The following is a 19731-nucleotide window of genomic DNA, read 5'->3' on the forward strand; positions in this document are numbered from 1 at the left end:
GGTTTCAGATCCAAAAACCCCTCAGCTTTCTTCCTAGCTAGCAAATATTCCATTTTCTTTTTAAAACTTTGAAAAGTTGTTTGCTAAAGCTTTCAGAGTCAAAAACTTTTTTAGATATTAGACATTAGAGAAGTTCTGATGGAGAATTTTTGGTTAGTTCTTATTCGAGGTTTTCCTTATGTACCTATTTTCTTTGTCTTTTTTTGGTTTGCTTTTCTCTAAAACTCTTGCAATACTAAAGTTTTGCACTCAGGAATATTCTGGTACATTACAATAAAATACAGTAGAGTAAAATTATCTACACTCTGTGTAGAAGTAGTCAAATAAAAACAAGATGCAAAGCAGTAAATGACATTAAGCACGCAGATGCCACTTACTTATTTCCCTATTACAGTTTTCACGCATTTCTTTTATTTGCCTCTCTGTACTGCACTGATTAACATGTTTCAGCCATATGGAACTTTAAGCACAATCTAAACATCTCTAAGAGGGTAAAGTACTGAACAGTGCATGTGGGTGATTATAGTTAAATAAGAATCTCAACATCTGTTCTACTTTCAGCCTTCTCAAATTTGAGGATGAGAGTCCAATTATATATCTTCATACAGTCTGAATCGGAAAACTATTCCTCTTTCTGTCCCATCTCTGCCAAGCCGAGTGAAAGAAATGAGAATCATGATTCCAGTCTCAAAGGAGCCTTAGCTGCAAAATCCAGATTGGGCTCCAAATTCTGTGGTTGAATTATGATCAGGATGTTCGAAGCACATGTTCTGTGTCTGCTGCAGCAGCCAACTATGAAATCTGGACCTAGATCTTGGTTTGGATCCCAAAAGTTCCCCCCCCAAGAATCTGAGCACATGAGAACTTAAATGGGTAAATGGCTGTCTCCAAGCTATGCTTGCACTAGTCCTGGCATCAAGTTGGAAAGCTATGACCCAGTACTTGACAGTTACAACCTATCTAACCTTAGGCACTGGAGTTGTCTCAGTTGGGAACACAGTTTCTCTAGGATCTTTACGTAATGAATGGAAGGAGACAACTACATTCAGAGGATTATTCAAGGTATATAAAATACTAGCTAAATGAGATTTCAAAAAGTAAATCCTATTTTAAACAGGCTAAATAACTCTAAGTAGCTGTTTCCATGAATACAGAGTGGGCCTAGGACAACTGCACTTACACTTTGGGAATCTCAGGTTAGAGATCTAACCTGAGGAGTGATGAATTTAGCTTAAATTGCTAAACTCCTTGAACACTTGGAAGCACAAAGAGAGCCTCAGGAGACAGGAACTTGGCACCAAGCTGCCTCTCATCCCATCACTGGCTCTCAGTGTCCACTCTGCTCCTCGAGCTAAATCACCCAAAAAGTAGCACCTATGTTTAGTCCAAGACTGGTTTTGACAGATCAAGGAAAGCGAGGCCAGAATTTAGTCTTTAAGCCATGCTCCCATCTCCCTCCTGGGGTAAGAGTTAGTGAAGCAGCAATGGCATGATCTTTCCAGCAGGCAACGTGCCTCTCCCATTCCAGCCACCTCTTCCCAGCCAGTCTGTGCCAACCTCCCTGCATGCACTATTAACACATGGAAAGCCCTCTTGGCAAAGCCAAGAAAACATTCAAACATGCTGTCCTCAGGCAGTCATTCCCCCTTCCTACATACAAAGATTCTGAAGCAGGCACATCCTGAATGCACTCAAACAAAACAGCTGCTCCAACAGAAAAAGGCACCCAAGTATTTGGGTAACGTCTGAGATATTTATATAAGCAGGAAGGGGAGGCAGATATAGTATCACACATGTCTTCAGAGATGATTTTTTCTTTAAAGTTTGAATACACATGGCCTCTCAATCACTTTGTAAATCTAAGGAGATGGCTGCCGTTAGAACTAAAATACAGCTTCCAGTAACATCCTACAGTGTTACCAGCATTTAAGGATAACTGTCTCGTGCCATGGTACCTCCACTGGAGCAGTCGTCACCCCAAGTCCGTTGTTTTCAGACATCACGAAAGCACTGGCTACCCAAGATGTGATGGTATCAGGTACTGTGACTTCCATTGTGGTGTCTGTGTCAGATCTGATGGCAGAAGGGGAGAGCAGACTTTCAAATGCATCCATTTACAGACATCAGTAAGTGGACACAAATGCTTAAAATGCATCAAAAATTAAGTCCAAACTCTTGGCAGGAAAACCTGCTGATTACCTGTTTTTCTTTTCCTAATAATTTAGAAATATTTGTGATGGAATCAAAATGATTTAAAAAAAACTAAATTACTTTAAATTACATGAATTGAAGGTAATCACTTTGAATCACATTACATGTAATCAACTTCTACAGATCCTTTAACACAATCCCAGATGACGGTTGCTTCCCAAACTTCTCAGCTGTGAAACAATACAAGATTTGTGCTTCACGATACAGGTCAGATCTCACCATCACTTGACAGTTTGAATTGCTCACTGAATTAGGTGCAGCCAGAAACAGATTTCCCTCTGTGGGCTAATCACCATCTTCTCATGTATTCTAGAGAAGACGACTGGGTCTCCCTATCTGTTTATCTCCCCATCTGTAAAATGAAGAGAGTTTCTTTCGTCTCCAGGATTTTTATCCAACTTCTGTTGAAATTACAAGGCCTTCAGTCAGACATTGTCCTATTTTGTGCAGTTGTGCAACACATTCGGTAGGTCTCCAGTCTCACTTGTGGCCTCTAGGTGGTAGCAGAATATAAACAATACTACATTTTTAAGAAGTGTTCTTCAGCACCAGTGCAGAATGCTACTAAAACCTACAAAATAACAACGGCAAGTGTAAATCAGTTTCCATTTGCTTCTAATCTTATACCTAGTTTTAGTGTCAATCCAAAGCCAAGTCTCTGGAAAATGTGTCCTCACATAGAGATTGCTGAAATCAGGAGGTCCATTTCTAGATACTGGTATCTCACCACCGAAACCATCCTCTAAGGGTATCATTCCACCATCTGCAAAATAAAAAATATTGTCCTACCTACAAATATCTACGTTTAAGAAAAATCAAATGAATACAGTTAAGAAATGAATACAAATTAATACAGTTAAGAAAAGTCAAATTAATACAGTCTTTTAAGTATAATCTATGGCCTTGTAGCATATGGTAACACTGTGACATTAGGAACTACTTCCTTTTATTGCTTATTTTTGAAGAATAAAAAAAGGTTTTACACAAACTTAAATTTCTACATGGCCTCTCTAGAGTGCTTATGGAACTGGTGTAATATGAGTACATACAACAAACCACTGCAACAAATATCAACTGGAACTGCAAATAAAATCTCCATTCACCCTCAGGCCTTTAAGGGGTACTGTCACTCAGGACAGCAGCAAAAGGAAGTTTTTAAAATACTTTGTCATATGCATTTTTTATGTCTTGGACCTTGGAAATGGTAATGGATTGCCAGGCTGGATGCAGCCTGGATGCAGTACAGTAACAAGACCTAACAGCGGCCATAATCCATGGACCTCCTTCCCCAGTCTGTAAATTAGATTTGGCTACATTTATTTTTATTACTTACAAAGAAAGTGTTCTTTATCCTCCTCAAGAATTGCATCAGTTGATACCCAAAGGCTGCATTTCTGGATAAAATATATACAGCATATCTCAATCCAGGGCATTCAGGACATAAACAGTACTTGTCTATTTTCCTTTTTTTTTTTAAGAAAATGAAGTCATCATAATAAAGCAATCATAGAACTAAAGCAAGTAATATACAGGAACCAGCAAAACTGAGATCATCTGAATCCAAATATTGCCTTAATGACTGAAAACTTTTCAAAGGGAAGACAGTATCAAGCATAAAGCAATCCATATTTACGAAAGTATAAACAAATTTCTTTGCATTCAGAGTATTTACATATTGATAAATTTCACAATTCAAAACCCATATAAACCATGAAAACAGTACATTGTCTACAGTCCCAAACTTCAAAAAGGGCGCTTTCTTCTAACAAGTGATGTGCTAAGCAGTAAAAAAACCCAGCTTAGAATTAAAAAGAAAAAATGTACCTGAAAGACACCAGAAGAACCTCTGACCAGGGGGAAATACTGCACTGCGCTGTACAAATTCAGCTCATGGAAGACCTAAGTCAAGAGAAACAAAATCATCCAAAGAGTGAATGCAAACTCACATTTTTCAGAACTTTCACCACTGTAGAGGCTAATTCATAGAGCTGTACCTTAAGCAGCAGCTCGCTTAGTTCTTGTGTTGAAGAGAAAAGAATCCATGACAGGATGAAGGGGATTAGGCTGCAATGGTTTCATGATTAATGGAAGAATGCCCAAGACTACATAACCCTAAAACAGGAGCCTACAGCCCAAGGATACTCTACGGCACATAGGCTATGTCATTTGAGCACTTCAGGAACAATGTGTATTGCCAACTCTTTCAAGGTGTCGATGCACTAGAGCTTCTGCAAGTATAGAGAGTTTAAAAAAATGAATAATTTATTCTGCTCTTCAAAAAATATAACTCTTTCTTTCTTTTATATTGCTAATTTTAAAGAGCACAAAGCACAAATCTTTATGGAGTTTTTCTGACTTTTTTGTCTTTCCTGAAAGAAGAAACTGCCAAGTGTTAACTGAGCAGTTCAGCAAATGGAAGAACAATAAAGTATTAACTGGAATTAGAAATGCTGGGCTTATCACCTTGTAAACCTTACAGTCTTTTCCGCTTGTGTCAATCAACTACTTCCAGAGGTAAAAAATATTTGCATAATTAAGGACTAAAAATCCTGCCAAAAGAACATTACTCGTTCAGCATATAAACTGTAACAGTTCCATAAACATAATCTTTCATATACACAACAATAAAACACTTTCTTTCCATTTACTTACAGAATCTTCTGTTATGTCACTACTTTCTCCTAGAAGCTTTGTACTTTTATCAACAACTGCAAGTCCAATTACTGATCCTGGTTCTGTTGTACTGATTTTAAGGGAGACTTTCTCAGATGGCTTGACCTTATCTTTGCTCCAGGAGATTTTAATCTAGAAAAAAGTGAAGAACAGCACAGGTTTAAATTATACAGTGATATTTACAGCCATTAACAACTCCAAGGAAGAATTTTCTTAGCTTAATTGGCTATAATTAAGACTCTGGATTTCCTTTTTCTAGGACCTTTGGGAAAATACTATGGCATTCATTCTGCTCTCACAACACAGCATGTAACATATCCAGGGAAAGATTATTTGGAGAAAAAATTCAGCCCTCAAATTAAAACTAAGTGTTCCACAGTGAGATCAATACAGATAAGGGATATATGTAACAGGTGCACAAGTAAGGAAGAAGGAAACAAATAGGCTAGTACAGCATCAGTATGCCTTCCCTAGGATACTGAAGAGAGGAAGGGTCATCTGCTGTAAAGTATTTCTAACAGATCCGATCTTCACTGCATCAGATGACAGTGCAGAATTTCTGTTTAAAATGAACAATTTTATTCTTTTTCCTCATCAAAACACCCCTAATACAAAGTCTCGAGGTGGAATTCAGCTCCACACTTACGTTACCTACATTTAGCTGTCCATGTTTCAGCTCAGCGTTTAAGCTCCCAAAGCTCATGTCACACAGAGTCAAAAGAAATAATGGAGACTAGGTAACAGTTTGGCTCACCAAAAGCATAAATCCAAGTGGTGGTGAAGAAAACCGTCCAACGGGCTCCACTGACTATACTGGCTGTGGGTGGGAATCAGTTACATAAACACTGGCACTTGGTGCCATTTGAGACGTTCAAAGGTATCCAAGACATGTCCGGTGGTGCTGCCAGACAGGACACATAACTCACCCTTCTGGAGCATGCACTGAAGTACAGGAAGAACAACTTAAAACCACACTCTTTTGCGGCAACTGATTCTCCGTAAACTGAGTTTAGACACATAACTCGCATACAGAGATGAGACTCAGTCACCTGAAGGCACCTGGAACGACTTCAGGTATCCCACAGTATGCTGTCTGACCCTCAGCTCCCATTCCAGAAGGGGACAGGTCTCCCATAGGACCTTCGAAACTTCCACCTGTTCCACGATGACATCTTGAATACCTTACAGCCTCTCGGAGGACACTAGGTGTCTGTGCTTAAACAACTGACTCCTGACCCTACATGTAAATACATGTATTTAGATGTCTGAATCTACAGCCCCATCACACCACTCCTCTGATATATCTGTGTAATGGTATCTTCCAACCACATTCAGTATGAAAATCACAGAGCGACAGGGAACACAGTAATGGTGCAGGGATAAACGGGATTAGCACCATGTGCTTCACTGTAAATGGGCATCAGACTGATTCACACAGAAAAATGGTTTGTTTCTGGGTACACCGTGGCACTGCAGCTCTGTATATTTGATTTTACTAACTTATTTACAGAAATTAAATGCTTGGCAAGGCTACAAATTACAGAGAGAGTAGCTTTCCACAGTACTGAACTCATTTCAGTGGCTAGCACTGAAATGGAGAAATAGAAATAGCTTGAAATTTTGAAGCCTTTGAGAACAGTTCTTTCCTTATCTCACATTTTTTCACTATCCAGTGAAATACAGCAAGTACAGTAAGGTTGGTATTAAATTCTCATAATCTATCGTCTCAATTTTTCATCCTCTCTGCATATACGCTAGGATCATGTTTTTCATCCATAAACTACATTTAATCAAACTGATAATTTCAAGTTCATGACTTACCTCATTGCTACCAAATATAATGCAATCTTATTTGCAGACACTGCAATCAGTGGAAAGATTTCAATTTGTTTCCAGAAGGCTGAACCAAACCGTTACGCCTTCCTTTTTAGAAATATCTTCTTATATCTACCCTACAACTCCCAAGTTTCAACTAAATTATCTTATCTGTTTTCTATTTATTTAGATTCTTCAGACATTGGTACATAATAATCAACAAATGTGTGCCTGTAGCTCTCTCACCGTCCTGCCTCTCCACTTCCTTATCCTGTGATAACAACATTCATATCCTGAATCATGAAGCGAACGGAGAAAATTTTCACACAGGAATAAGGCAAACAGCCTCCTTACTGATGTCTGGTTATAAGTATTAAAATTTCCATAGGGGAGGAAGAATTTGAACCCATCAAGAGCCTTTCAGTGGTCTCACCTGTAAAAAGTCAACTGCCTGCCTAGAACGAGGTCTTCATAAACATTTACAGTTCCACATTTAGAGCACTTCTGAGTACCTTTCGATTCTATTGGCCAGAGAAATCTTTGGCTCAGTAATTGACCAAACTACTAAAAACACAAGGAGATGCTGTGCATCTTTTTATGTGGAAAACATAGGGCTAGCAGATATTTCTTTCAGATACACAATAGCTGGATCCTAACCACACTGGTATTACCGAAAGTCTTTCCAAGGACTTACACAAACCTCAGATTAGATCCTCGGTGAGGAAGTTTTTACATTTACAATCCTATGATCTAAAATACTGTTTACCACGCAACAGACAGACAAAATCATGGTCTCAGACTCATATAGTTACCTTGTCATTCAAAACAGGCTGAACGGGGACAGTGAGAGCATCGTTTATAACCACTCCAAGCTCATCAACATAGAATACAAGTATACATGCCAAAGGAGCCCAGGAATTTTCTGCTGTTAAAGTGAATGTTTTTGCAGCCTTTGTGCCAAAAGCCATGATTTGTTCCTTAGATAACACCTGAAAGGGAAAAACAAAACACTCAATCTATTGGTATCTCAATATGTCATAAGCTCTGCAATTCCTTCTACAAACAGCTGTTAAAGGAAGAGACATATAGCTGTGATATTTTTTTTTTTAACTAAGTGGTTGACCAGTTCTGTAAGACTGGGTATGGAACAGGCGGATAATATAACATCTAAATATTAGAAATAGATTTCTTCCATGTTTTAATTCCTGTGTCACTACGGACAAGTAAAGAACTACAATGATGAGTGCACAGCACAACATAAAAACACAACAGTAATACAGCTGGATCATCTATAACACCATTTGAGTTTGGATCAGGAATACAATTTTAAAAGCAGATCTCCCAAAACCCCCTACTTACCACACTTTTGTTTGCACCATGGAGAGTGTGAATTGGGGCCCACTAATGTGTTCCAGTTAAAAACAGGTATTCATTTTACCAGATCACATTAGAGCTAGTCTGAAGGTACCTCGAAACACCTGGAGTTCAGGCCCACAGCATCAATTCTTTCACGCTAACTCTGTTCCTATTAGACCATACCACTTACTAATGAAGACGGAGCCATGAAGGGCCGTTCCTTGCCTTTGACTGCATGGATCTGATATTTTAAAATCTTTTAGAGAGTGTTTCTATTTGAGAAAATACACATGAATGCCCATATTTTATACCGTCCTTATGTTTTCCTTATTCAAATTACTATTAAGGTCTCTGAAAGAAAAAGAATTGTAGTTCTCATGATCATTATGGTGTAGACTGTGCACAAGACAGGCATGTGTTAAGGGCAGGATGGGAGACTGATGATGGTATACATCATAAAACCTTCAATCCAGATGCTGTAAGATACAGTACAGCAGCTAAGCCATTAAACAAGCCATTACCAAAGCCATTTATTTTAAAATGCTGCCTACAAAGTTCTCTTGTTAACAATGCCACCCTGCCCACTGGACCACTGTATCCTCAGCAGGCAGGTCTTCTCTTCACCCTGTGCCTGCAGGCTCAGCCCTGACAGCCCTGGGTACAGGCTCTGCCAGCACCCTGCTTCCACCTGCATCTGCAGGACCTGCTGCCAAGCCCCAGCTTGGGCTGCTCCTGGGACATGCCTGCCCCTTCTCCCATCACGGGTGCTCTGCACAGTCAGAGACAGTATTACTCTCACAGTTGCGCCTTGTCTCACACATCTGCAAGCAGAGATAGCCCAACATCCAAATCAGAGATGTGCTTCTCCCAGAGGACACCTCCCTACGCTGCCACGGGCATTTCTGTTAGGTCGCATAATGGACCTCTCTTTTAAAAAGGACCATCCTAGTGGAAAGGAAGTTTTGGGGCCACCTCCTTCACAAAGCACAATAAAAAAATGCTGAATCTCTGTAACATTCAATCACATTCCACTCACTGGAGTATTTCTTAAATTGGTAAAAGTCATCTTGGATTGTCCCTATATGTAAAACCAGTAACTTACCAGATAGTGGAACTCTCTCACTGGCTTGTTGCTTGCAATGCTCAGCTCAAAAGGCTTCCCAGCCTAGGAAAAGTGTAAGATTCATATGAATGAGTATGGAAACATGCTAAGTAACTTGGAACAGTTCTTATCCTGGCAAGTTTTGTCTCAGACTGTACCTTTATATCTTGGCTCTTTGTTTTAACCTGGAGGTAAGTGTGGCTGGGGGAGCTGAACACATCATAAACACCTATGTCGGTCCTGCTGCTCAGGAACTCTGCCTGCGAGACAATGTAAAACAAAGCTCTCAACAGAACAGCAAAATATGTGTGATATTCACATACATGGCATTGTTTACAAGAACATGGTAGCCTTAATGGCAGTACCAGACCACTTTACTGCTTGCTTTGGGTATCTGTTTTATTTTTTCCCCTTGATATCTTGGTGCAATTATCTCACATTTAGACAGGATCTGTCACTTTCCTTCCAGCTCTAACATGAATACGAGGTAAGGAAAGTAACAGCAGGTGACATCTCAACTGTTGCAGATGGCAGTAACAGCGCATCATTGATCGCAGCCCGCTCAGTTTGCTGTGTTGCTGCTCCACAGCAACACATTACAAAGTAATACCTGAACTCTCAGAGTTTTTGTATCGGGCAGGATTGGAAACTCAATATCAATTATTCCATTTTCTGGGACCGTGTAATTCAGGACATGGACTGTCAGATTTCTCTCCTCTGTTGCCTCATTCTCAAGGTGAGAAAGTGAAGAGTGGTGAAAAAGCAGGTCTGACTGTTGCGCAGTGATTATGACAAGATTCTGCCTCTCTTCAGCTGTCAGCTGGTTGCTATCAGAACGTGTCACCTTTAGCTAAAAACAGAAAGAAAGAAAACACCCATAAACAGCGTAAAGCTGAAATGCACAATGCATAACATGTAACCACATTTGCACTCACATCATATCAAAAGACAAGGGCATCCTGAGACTTCTCACACATCAGTAACTTTGTTTTTAATCCCTTGTGAACACTGCAGACAGGAAAGTCAGCCAACAACAAAATTATTCACAACTCCAGGGAGTAAAAAAAGAGCAAGAGCAAGGCAGATGGAACTGAAGGTGGCCTGCCTTTCAGCTCTCCCAGTTACTCTTCTTGTTGAAAATGCTTGTCTCTCAGGCAAATTATACATAACCTACCTACAGCCTAACTATTTAATTTTACCACTTGTACCTCACCACCACCACAAAGGACAACCTAACATTACATCATGTGCAGGAAACCGTCAGATGAGCAGAGATGGTGCCGAGTCAGATGTCTTTATGGATTCATCAAATGAGCTGAAGAAAAGACTTAGAACAGGCTCAAAGTTGACAGTCTGCAACTTCTTCACTCCAGCATCCATGAATCAGCACTGCAACTTACATCAACCTTTACTCCCACATTCAAGCAGATTCTCATCCATAGTAAAGCCATTCTCCTTCTGTACTACACACTCCAAAAATTCAACTGCTACATTTAAAAGCACCTAACTAATGTTTCCCCCTTCTTTTTCTATCCAGAGGTCTGTCACTCCATTACTTCTCCTCCTCTGCCATTATTTTCCTATCCTCTGTCTGTACAGCCTATGCAGATCTCCACTTACTAGTAACAGCAGAAGTTGTTCCTTCACACTACTCTGTGAGCACAACTGATACCTTCTTATCTGCTAGCTGCAAGCATTGCTAAATGCCTCAGCTACCTCTCACTCAGCTCATTTTTGGAAAAGGAAGAAGCAGCAGGTCAGAGCTGGAGTCAAACTGGGATGCTGTCAAGGAAGTGAAAAGGATGAAAACCAATGACCCAAAAGATCAGGCTAGCGCAAAGATATGGCTTGAGCCAATCTACTCTGAAACTGTACATTCAGAGTATTTTATTTGTATTTTTTAGGTCTAATTTCTATACAGTAAAGCCTCAAGAATTGTAAAGCTGATTCTGGTTTTCAAGCAAAATGCAGTGATGCAATATGCAACCTTTGCTAAATGTAGAAATACTGAATGCGGAATATGGACAGCATGAAAAACATGAAATACTTTTATGAGAGGACTGCAGCCGGTATGAGAAAGACATGACAGAAGGCAGAAAAGACACTTTCACTTGAGAGCAATGTGGTTTGATGAGTTTTACCAAATTTTTTAACAGCTACTTAATTATATCATATGCGTTACATAAACTATGTATTTTTGTCTGTATATATACACACTTCCATATACAAATATTATTAGGAGGGTTGGGACTCAATAACTACACTATTGTTTCAAAGCACGGTCATCTAATGGAAAACAATCAGCTAGAAACTGAAAAGATTTATCTTCCATAAGAATGCTAACAAACTATACTCAAACATATCCTGCCAAAACTACAGCATTCCCTGACACTTTATCCTTTTCTAGAGCAAATGCTTCTAAGTTTAGCATTTGCCAATATGTATCCTGAAAAAGAGGTAATTTGTAAACAAATCTGTATATTATACTTAAAAATCCAAGGCAAACTTTGACATGTAAGCAAAAGTACAGGAAAAGTCACATTTGCTTATGGACAGATCATAATAAAACAAAAGAACTTACAGTAGCTATGAAGTTCAGAGAAGGTTTAATAACTCTAGAGTAGTCCATAAATTCAATAAAATAGTCACTTTGCTTTGGAAATATGATGGTACTTGAATTTTGGGAGATTCCTGTTGAATAATTGTATGTGTTTAGACAACATGCTTTTAACATCCATATTCCTTTAGCAGCAATACTGTTTACTGTCCATGATTTTTAAATAATTCTATTATATTTTTCACCATTTCCACACCTATCACTCTTCATCCTTCCAGCTAAGGATCAGTACAAAGGTGGTACACGTACTGGTACTGTCTTCCACAGTGCTAAACAAGCCACACCACATAGTGCTCTACTCCATGCAGACTATGTCAGGACGACACAAGGAAGAAGCTTATGAATCCCAAATCGGCCAACTTCACCTTGCTGGGGTTTCTACAGAAAGTCTGTAATGAAACCTAGGTTTTTTCCTAAGCAGAAATTTTGTACAAATGATTTTTTTCTGATATGCAAGGTGCAGTGGAACTTGAACTCACAAAAAGGCCCAGTTTGCAAAATAGCTGGTCTGGAAGAGAGTAGACAGTGGACAACATGAGGCCAGAGAACTGTTTCTGCTGATGTGGTTTACAAACAAACAAGGTAAGTTTATGATTAAACTTAAGTTGTAAGACTCAAGCTAATGCTAGCAATTCTTTATGCCTGCTCTTCTCACCAAAAGTGATCAGTCATTGACTTTAATCCCCTATCTGAACATGTTTCTGGGTTATTTAATAAATCACTTCACACAGAACTGTGTTCAACTGAGTTAAGAGCTGGTTAAACTATTTAATATCTAGGCAAGCAACAGTTCAGATAATGTATCTTTTCAGATAATATATTTGCATGTAGATGGTTCGTAATGCCATCAGCACATGATGCTTTTCTAGCACTCCAAGCACTTCCACATAGCGGTAAGCTCTTACAGCATCACCTGCTCTTTGGTTTTTCTCTCAGAAGACATCACACAGCCACATACCTGTGAGCGACTCTGTGACCACAGCGATAATTTCTATTGGCTCTGTGTAATCACTGTCACCTCGGTGCCACGACGGATCAGCGTTCAAGTTTTGCAACATAAGCTTGTTACAGGTTACATTCACAGATCCATTTATCTGCAACGTAGAAAAAAAAAAAGTTGAGCCAGCAAAGCCAAGGATACCTTTCCATCTACAACAGCTTATTTCTGGCTAAGTCCTGTATCTCTCCCCACATACAAGTTCTGGAGTGTTAACACCAGAAAATTATGAATACTGATTCATTTATGAACACTTTATTTTTTGCTTTCAGTAAAGATTTTTATTAAATCCAGTAGAAGTTCATTACTTTTTAGAGTCAACAATGCCTTACAGAGAAAGTTACTTATTTATTTTTTTTTTAATACCTAGAACTGTCCAATTCTACATGGCCAAAGCAGTGGTGCCTATGCTTTAGAGAAAAATAAAATGAACAGGTCCCTGCCTAAGGAGGGGGGTACCTCTGAGTTCAGAGTTTCTGCAGGCTTAGTGCTGCTGAAGGCACTGAAGTCAGCCAACAGCTGAAGTCAGCCAACAGAAAACGACAGGCACACCATTTAGCAGAAACTGAACCTGTTTTAAACGCAGTCCACTGCTCAAAAGTAAAATGCCTGATTTTGCAAAAGGATGCCAGGAATCTATCACCACTTCTAAGTCTTCAGATCAAAACCGCATACCTTTTTAAATTTCATGCTCCAGGTTACAACTAGTACAGTAACTTCAATGTAGTTACTAGGCAATCTGTGAGCAAAAAACGCTTTGGCCTCCACCATGCTAGAGCTCCACCTCGACAATTGCAGTGGTCTCCTCTGGCCTTGTAACACAGGGCTGAGTGTGCAGTGGCACACACGGGGCCAGGGAGCATTCCTGGGCACATGTTCTCCATCACACAGCAGATCCTGGAAAATTTTTCTATCTGGGCCAACTAGCACTCTCCAAAATAACTTCCAGGCACAGTTCTAGGGACCACCATGGCCAAGTACTATTCCCAACAAACACTCTGAATGTAGACACTTTATTCTGGAAATTAAAAAGAGTTTAACACTATTCATGCAAGTCACTCCATAGACCATGCCAGCTAACTAGGCACTCAAGAATGGTCCCAGGCATATTTAACCTACAAAAGGAGACACAGGCTTAAAGTCTACAACACTACAAACTCCTAACAGCAGACTCACCTCCATTGTTGTTGTTATATTTCTCTTGTTTGACCAGTAAGAGACAGAAAGGCAAGTGACTGCTACAGTTCCCTTTACTGGTTTTCCATACGTGTACCTGAAACACATCAGTAAAAGTCAAACAACGCATCACCTCCAGGGCCTGGGCTTCTGAAGAGCTCTCAAGGCAAAAGATTCTGCTAAAATATATTTGCCTGGCCTCAAATATGGCTAGAACACATCTGTACTTTGAAACACGGGGTTTTCAACACTGACACCAGTTTATCAACACTGAAGTCAGAAGCTCAAAACCTGGAGAAGATACAAAGGGCTGCTCTTTCCTGCACGTGAGCTCTATAAACCTACTGCTATTATTATGGGCTGCATAATGTATGAAAATTAACTATATTAAGCTAAACTGGATATAAGTTATTGAACAGAACACCAATGTAGCATCATAACTAATATGCAGCAGAGTTAAAATGGGACGTGGGAAGTGCAAGTGTTTTGCTTCCCAAATGCTGCTAACACAAAGTGAGAGACCTAAGATACTTGTTCTCAAATTATTTAGTAATCACAGTCCAAAGAAATCATGGTATTATTACATGGTAAACATCATTTGTAGCTGTAGCAAGTCTGAACTGTAACATATTCACTTCTTAGCATGCCATTAGCAACCTGCAGTCAGTGAACAGTAATAAAATAAAAATTTTGTATAAATGTTTCCAAGCTGTACCTAAGAGATACTATGACATTATAAGTTTCAGACAGAGAAAGGAGGGACAAGAAACTCAAAATCATTGTGTTCATCAGTAGAAATACATTCATATGTGATAACTTCAAGTACTTTAAATCATTATGGATTTCATCAGCAGCCACTTAAGAATATCCAACCTGAAAAGCAGAGGGAAAGAATAATCAAGTAGTGTAGTTACAGGAAGAACTCTGACAACACTGTCTTGTGCTTGATCTCAAGTCTTTCCAAGCAGACCTAATTACAGTAATAAGCTGCCATTTACCTGGAAATGATACTGCCATTGGGTAGCATACCTGGACTTAATTTAATAATACTCCAGAGATGAGAAAGAAAAAGGTTTCATGACATCCACAAGTGTAAGGGGTATATAAAATCTTTACATATAGAGGCATTATGCCTATAAAAACAGTCACCAGGAATGAAGACATTCCCTATAAATAATTATGACGTATCAGTAAAACTTTGACACTGCTGGGATTCAATCTCAGACAATTCACTGGCATCTAAGTCTGCATTTATTGCAGCAGAGAGGTACACTTTCAAATACCTTATGATTATACCTAATGAAGAAGCCAAGTACCCTGTGGAAGACGAAAACAACATAGGAAACCAAATTCATGTTGGTATATCATGGATTCCAAAAGCAAAACAGAATAGAGGAAAAAAAATGAGGAAAACATCTTTTAAAAAAATCGCCCCTTATGAGAGGCCTAGATGGTTTATAATATCAGGTTGCATTGCCTCTAGGAAAGGAAGTTTTTTCTCAAAAGTTCAAACATCTAATTTAAATAGCTCGTTAAACAATCATTTCTGCTTTTCACTTATAAATGGAGTGCTTGTCTAGAAGGTATGCATTTTCTGGCATTAGATAACCCACAAAAGAGCTTTTATTTCAGGTCTTCTTGTATGGATCTATCAGGTATCTCTATCTGTCTCTCATTTTCCCAAAGCAAAATTAATTTTTATTTGAGATTCATGTATACTAAATTTTTTTCACAGATTTCTGTACAGCCCCTGTTTAGGAGTCTGGTTGACAGAGATCCTTGGGAGGCAGTCCTGAAGGGCAAAGGAGTCCAGGAAAGCTGGACCCTCTTCAAGGAGGAAGTCTTAAAAGCGCAAGAGCTGGCTATCCCCTTGTGTTGAAAGACGAGCCAGCGGGGAAGAAGCCCAGTTTGGCTGAACAGCGAGCTTTGGGTGGAACTCGGGGGAAAAAAGGAGGGTTTATGAACTTTGGACGAAGGTGCAGGCCACTCAGGAGGACTACAAGGATATCATGGGGTTATGCAGGGAGAAAATTAGAAGAGCCAAAGCCCAAGTAGATTTTAGCCTTGCTACTGCTGTAAAAGAGAATAAAAAATGTTTCTATAAATACATTAGCAACTAAAAGAGGGTGAAGGAGAATCTCCATCCTCTATTAGATGTGGGGGGAAACTTAGCGACAAAGGATGATAATTACTGAGGTAATTATGTCTCAGTCTTTAACAGTAAGGGAAGTTGTTCTCTGGACACCCAACCCCCTGAGCAGGAAGACAGGGATGGGGAGCAGAAGGAAACCCCCAAAATCCAAGGGGAAATGGTCAGTGACGTGCTACGCCACATAGACACACACAGGTCTATGGGGCCAGATGGGATCCACCGAAGAGTGCTGAGGAAACTGGCGGAGTAGCTGGCCAAGCAACTTCCCATCATCTATCAGCAGTCCTGGCTAACCGGGGAGGTCCCAGTTAACTGAAAGTTAGCCAATGTGACACCCATCTACAAGAAGGGCTGGAAGGAGGATCTCGGGAACTACAGGCCTGTTAGTCCGACCTCAGTGCCAGGGAAGGTTATGGAGCAGATCATCCTGACTGCCATCACGTGCACACACAGGATAACCAGGTGATCAGGCCCAGACAGCATGGGTTCATGAAAGGCAGGTCCTGCTCGATCAACCTGATCTCCTTCTATGACAAGGTGACCTGCTTAGTGGATGAGTGAAAGGCTGTGGATGTTGTTTACCTAGACTTTAGCAAAGTCTTTGATACTGTCTCCCACAGCATCCTCCTGCAGCAACTGGCTGCTCATGGCTTGGATGTACATTTAGCTGGATAAAAAACTGGCTGGATGGCCAGGCCCAAAGAGTTGTGGTGAATGGAGTTAAATCCAGATAGCAGCTGGTCACGAGTGGTGTTCCCTGGGGCTCACTATCAGGGCCAGTTCCATTTAACGTCTTTATCAATGATCTGGATGAGGGGATTGAGTGCACCCTCAGTAAGTTTGCAGATGACACCAAGTTGGGAGGGAGTGTTGATCTGCTTGTGGGTAGGAAGGCTCCACAGAGCAATCTGGACAGGCTGGATCGATAGGCTGAGGCCAACTGTATGAGGTTCAATAAGACTAAGTGCTGGGTCCTGCACTTGGGTCACAATAAAGCAGGATGTGCATAGAAATTTGCATAGTTTTCCAAGTGGTCTAATAAAATATAGTTATTCTACCTACAGACCTCGATGTGCTAAGTTGGAGATCACCATAAAAGAGCCATAAGAACAAAAGAATGCCTCAAAATACACACTATAAGCAGAAGACTGAAGAAATTTTCTGAATAAGGTAGCTAAAAATGTCTTGGCTATAGTCTAGAAACACCTTTACCAGACCAAAAAAACCTAAGTAAATGTCTGAAGATCTGTCTAACACCAGTAACTAGAAATAGATGCTAGCCAACTAATTTTGACTGGCACTTTTTTAGCATTCTAAACATAAGTTTTCACTTCGACACTTATAGACCCGCAATAATTTTCTTAAGAATGAGTGTTGCAATGGTATTAATGATTTACTTACTTTGCAGTGACAACACCAGTCACGTCCTCATCTCTCAAAGAGTAATATAATGGTGTTGTTATCATGACATCAAATTTTGGTAGGACTAAAAAAAAAAAAACATTACAGAAAGCATTAAATTCACGCAAGAAATAAAATCTTTTTCTTTTTTTTAAGTTAAAAGGGTAAAACATGTAATATAATAAAGACTACTACAGTTTCCTAAGGAATATAAGGTTAAGATATATTTTTAACCCAACCCCATGCACGCCCCAGGCTAAGATCTTTTGCTGAAAGGAGAACAACAAGCATCATAAAAGTAACCTGCAGACAAGATTGTAAGACTGAAATATAAAATATTTAGATAATTCAGCCTTTACAGAATTATCAGCAAGCCTCATGATCAGACATTACACAGATATTTCGGCATGAACACATTGCCTGTGTGATCCTGGAAGAACAGGGACAATAACTGCATCTCATAGGCTGAAGTACTTTAAAGATTGCGTGATATCCAGACACTACAGCAGTAGGTCATTAAAACTACCAAAGATAAACAGGGCAGCTGATAAGACAACATTTTTTCCAGGACACAGAGTCAGTCTCAGGGAAGCAAGAGATTTGGAAACTAGATTCTCTGGGAGTACTCAAAATGTTGATGCTAGTCATGGGAAGTTAGTTTAATTAATGGGGAGTCCACTACCAATTTTGGTCACTACTAAATGCCCTTGTGTAACACTTACCATATTCCATCACTTTAAATCTTTGATAATGAACTTGACCCTATTGAAAAAAAATCGTATGAGAAATACTCAAAATTGTGGTTAGATTAGCAAGTTTAACATACCTCCTAAGCTAAATCCCTCCCATATTCAAGTTAAATTACAATTTCTGACATGACGTGACTTTAAATCATGGCTCAACCATTATCAGCACCTGTTATGGAGCTCCTGTAGGAACCAGTAGTATGTATGTGTACCACAGAAGGACACAGAAGCTCATATATGGCAGATTATAAGTATATATAATGAAGAGCTTGTGCAGCTTCCAATCTGAAGATGTCTATATACAGCTAGTTTCTGTATTAAAAAAAATAGCCAAGATAGCTAGCATAAAACTACCTAACATAACACTAACAGTCATCATGATGAACCATGACTGACCTACCAGCAGTATCTTTACTAGCTCATTTAAAATTCACTCAAGTATCTCTCTACAAAACAGAAGTTATTACAGTGCCTATCTAGAGGACAAGACCATTTCAAAAGTACATATAATCTTAAGGTTCTTCATTTACTCAAACGACAGCTAAAATTTTGTTACAGCCTACAGTGCACACTTACTTCACCAGCGATACTCTTGAGTTATATCTTCCCGTCTTGTTCATTTGATAAAAATCAATGGAAGAAATAAACAACTATACAATATAGCATTACTTGTGTTCTCTTCTGTTTTCCTATTTTTCTAATTTTTTCATTTATTTCCTGATTTTCCTCAGGAGGGAATCTGAAAGCATATTCTGGCATATCTTTGAGATATGGTACATGAGACCATATATGGCACTTTGTTGGGAAATTAATTTTAAAGGTTTTTTTCACTCTCTACAAATTCAGCAGCTATTTTTGTTCTTTGGTAAAATGACAGTTGACCAAAAAGTCATCATAGTCAGCCACGTAAATTTTGCTTTTTGTTATCTTATTCAATTGTTTTTCTTTGCGAGTAATTCAAGTGCACCACGGGAGGTTTAGATTGAATATTAGGAAAAGCTTCTTCACCAAAATGTTATCAAACATTGAAACAGGCTGCCCAGAGAAGTGGTTGAGTCACCATCCCTGGAGGTATTTAAAAGCTGCGTAGACGTGGTGCTTAGGGACATGGTTTAGCAGTGGACTTGGCAGTGTTAGGTTTACGGTTGGACTCAATGATCTTAAAGGTCTTTTCCAACCTAAATGATTCTATGATTCTGACCAAGCATGTATGTTATTTGTCTGCAGACATATAATCCTCCCTAAATGGTCTTTTTACAGCATCATTCCAAAAGCTGCCATCAACAGTGAAACTGCATGAGCTGATTTACCAACTGCGCCTAGAACTGGAGGTCTGCATCTTAGCTGATCTGCTTGACACAGGGATTACACTGGGGCAATGATTTTCCAAAAGGAAAATCTGAGCTCAGCTGGGCTGGAAGAACCGGCTGAGAAACTGAACAAGCCTCCACTTCCCAAAGGACAGGAAGGGAGAGGCTCCTTTTT

General features: G+C 39.5%; 1 protein-coding gene across 1 annotated transcript in view; it reads right to left on the reverse strand.

Moving 5' to 3' along the window:
- CD109 (CD109 molecule) overlaps window positions 1-19731 on the reverse strand; it is an 87937-nt gene that overhangs the window by 37038 nt on the left and 31168 nt on the right. The window contains exons 6-19 of the mRNA XM_075414507.1: window positions 18223-18262; window positions 17501-17585; window positions 13948-14044; window positions 12733-12868; window positions 11739-11848; window positions 9768-10007; window positions 9316-9417; window positions 9158-9220; window positions 7512-7688; window positions 4864-5016; window positions 4036-4110; window positions 3545-3605; window positions 2839-2974; window positions 1956-2073 (exon numbers count right to left, since the gene is read on the reverse strand). Coding sequence (XP_075270622.1) covers window positions 1956-2073; window positions 2839-2974; window positions 3545-3605; window positions 4036-4110; window positions 4864-5016; window positions 7512-7688; window positions 9158-9220; window positions 9316-9417; window positions 9768-10007; window positions 11739-11848; window positions 12733-12868; window positions 13948-14044; window positions 17501-17585; window positions 18223-18262 — 1593 coding nt within the window. The remainder of the gene's footprint in view (window positions 1-1955; window positions 2074-2838; window positions 2975-3544; window positions 3606-4035; window positions 4111-4863; window positions 5017-7511; window positions 7689-9157; window positions 9221-9315; window positions 9418-9767; window positions 10008-11738; window positions 11849-12732; window positions 12869-13947; window positions 14045-17500; window positions 17586-18222; window positions 18263-19731) is intronic.

The sequence above is a fragment of the Opisthocomus hoazin genome, chromosome 2, assembly GCF_030867145.1.
Source record: "Opisthocomus hoazin isolate bOpiHoa1 chromosome 2, bOpiHoa1.hap1, whole genome shotgun sequence".
NCBI lineage: Eukaryota > Metazoa > Chordata > Aves > Opisthocomiformes > Opisthocomidae > Opisthocomus > Opisthocomus hoazin.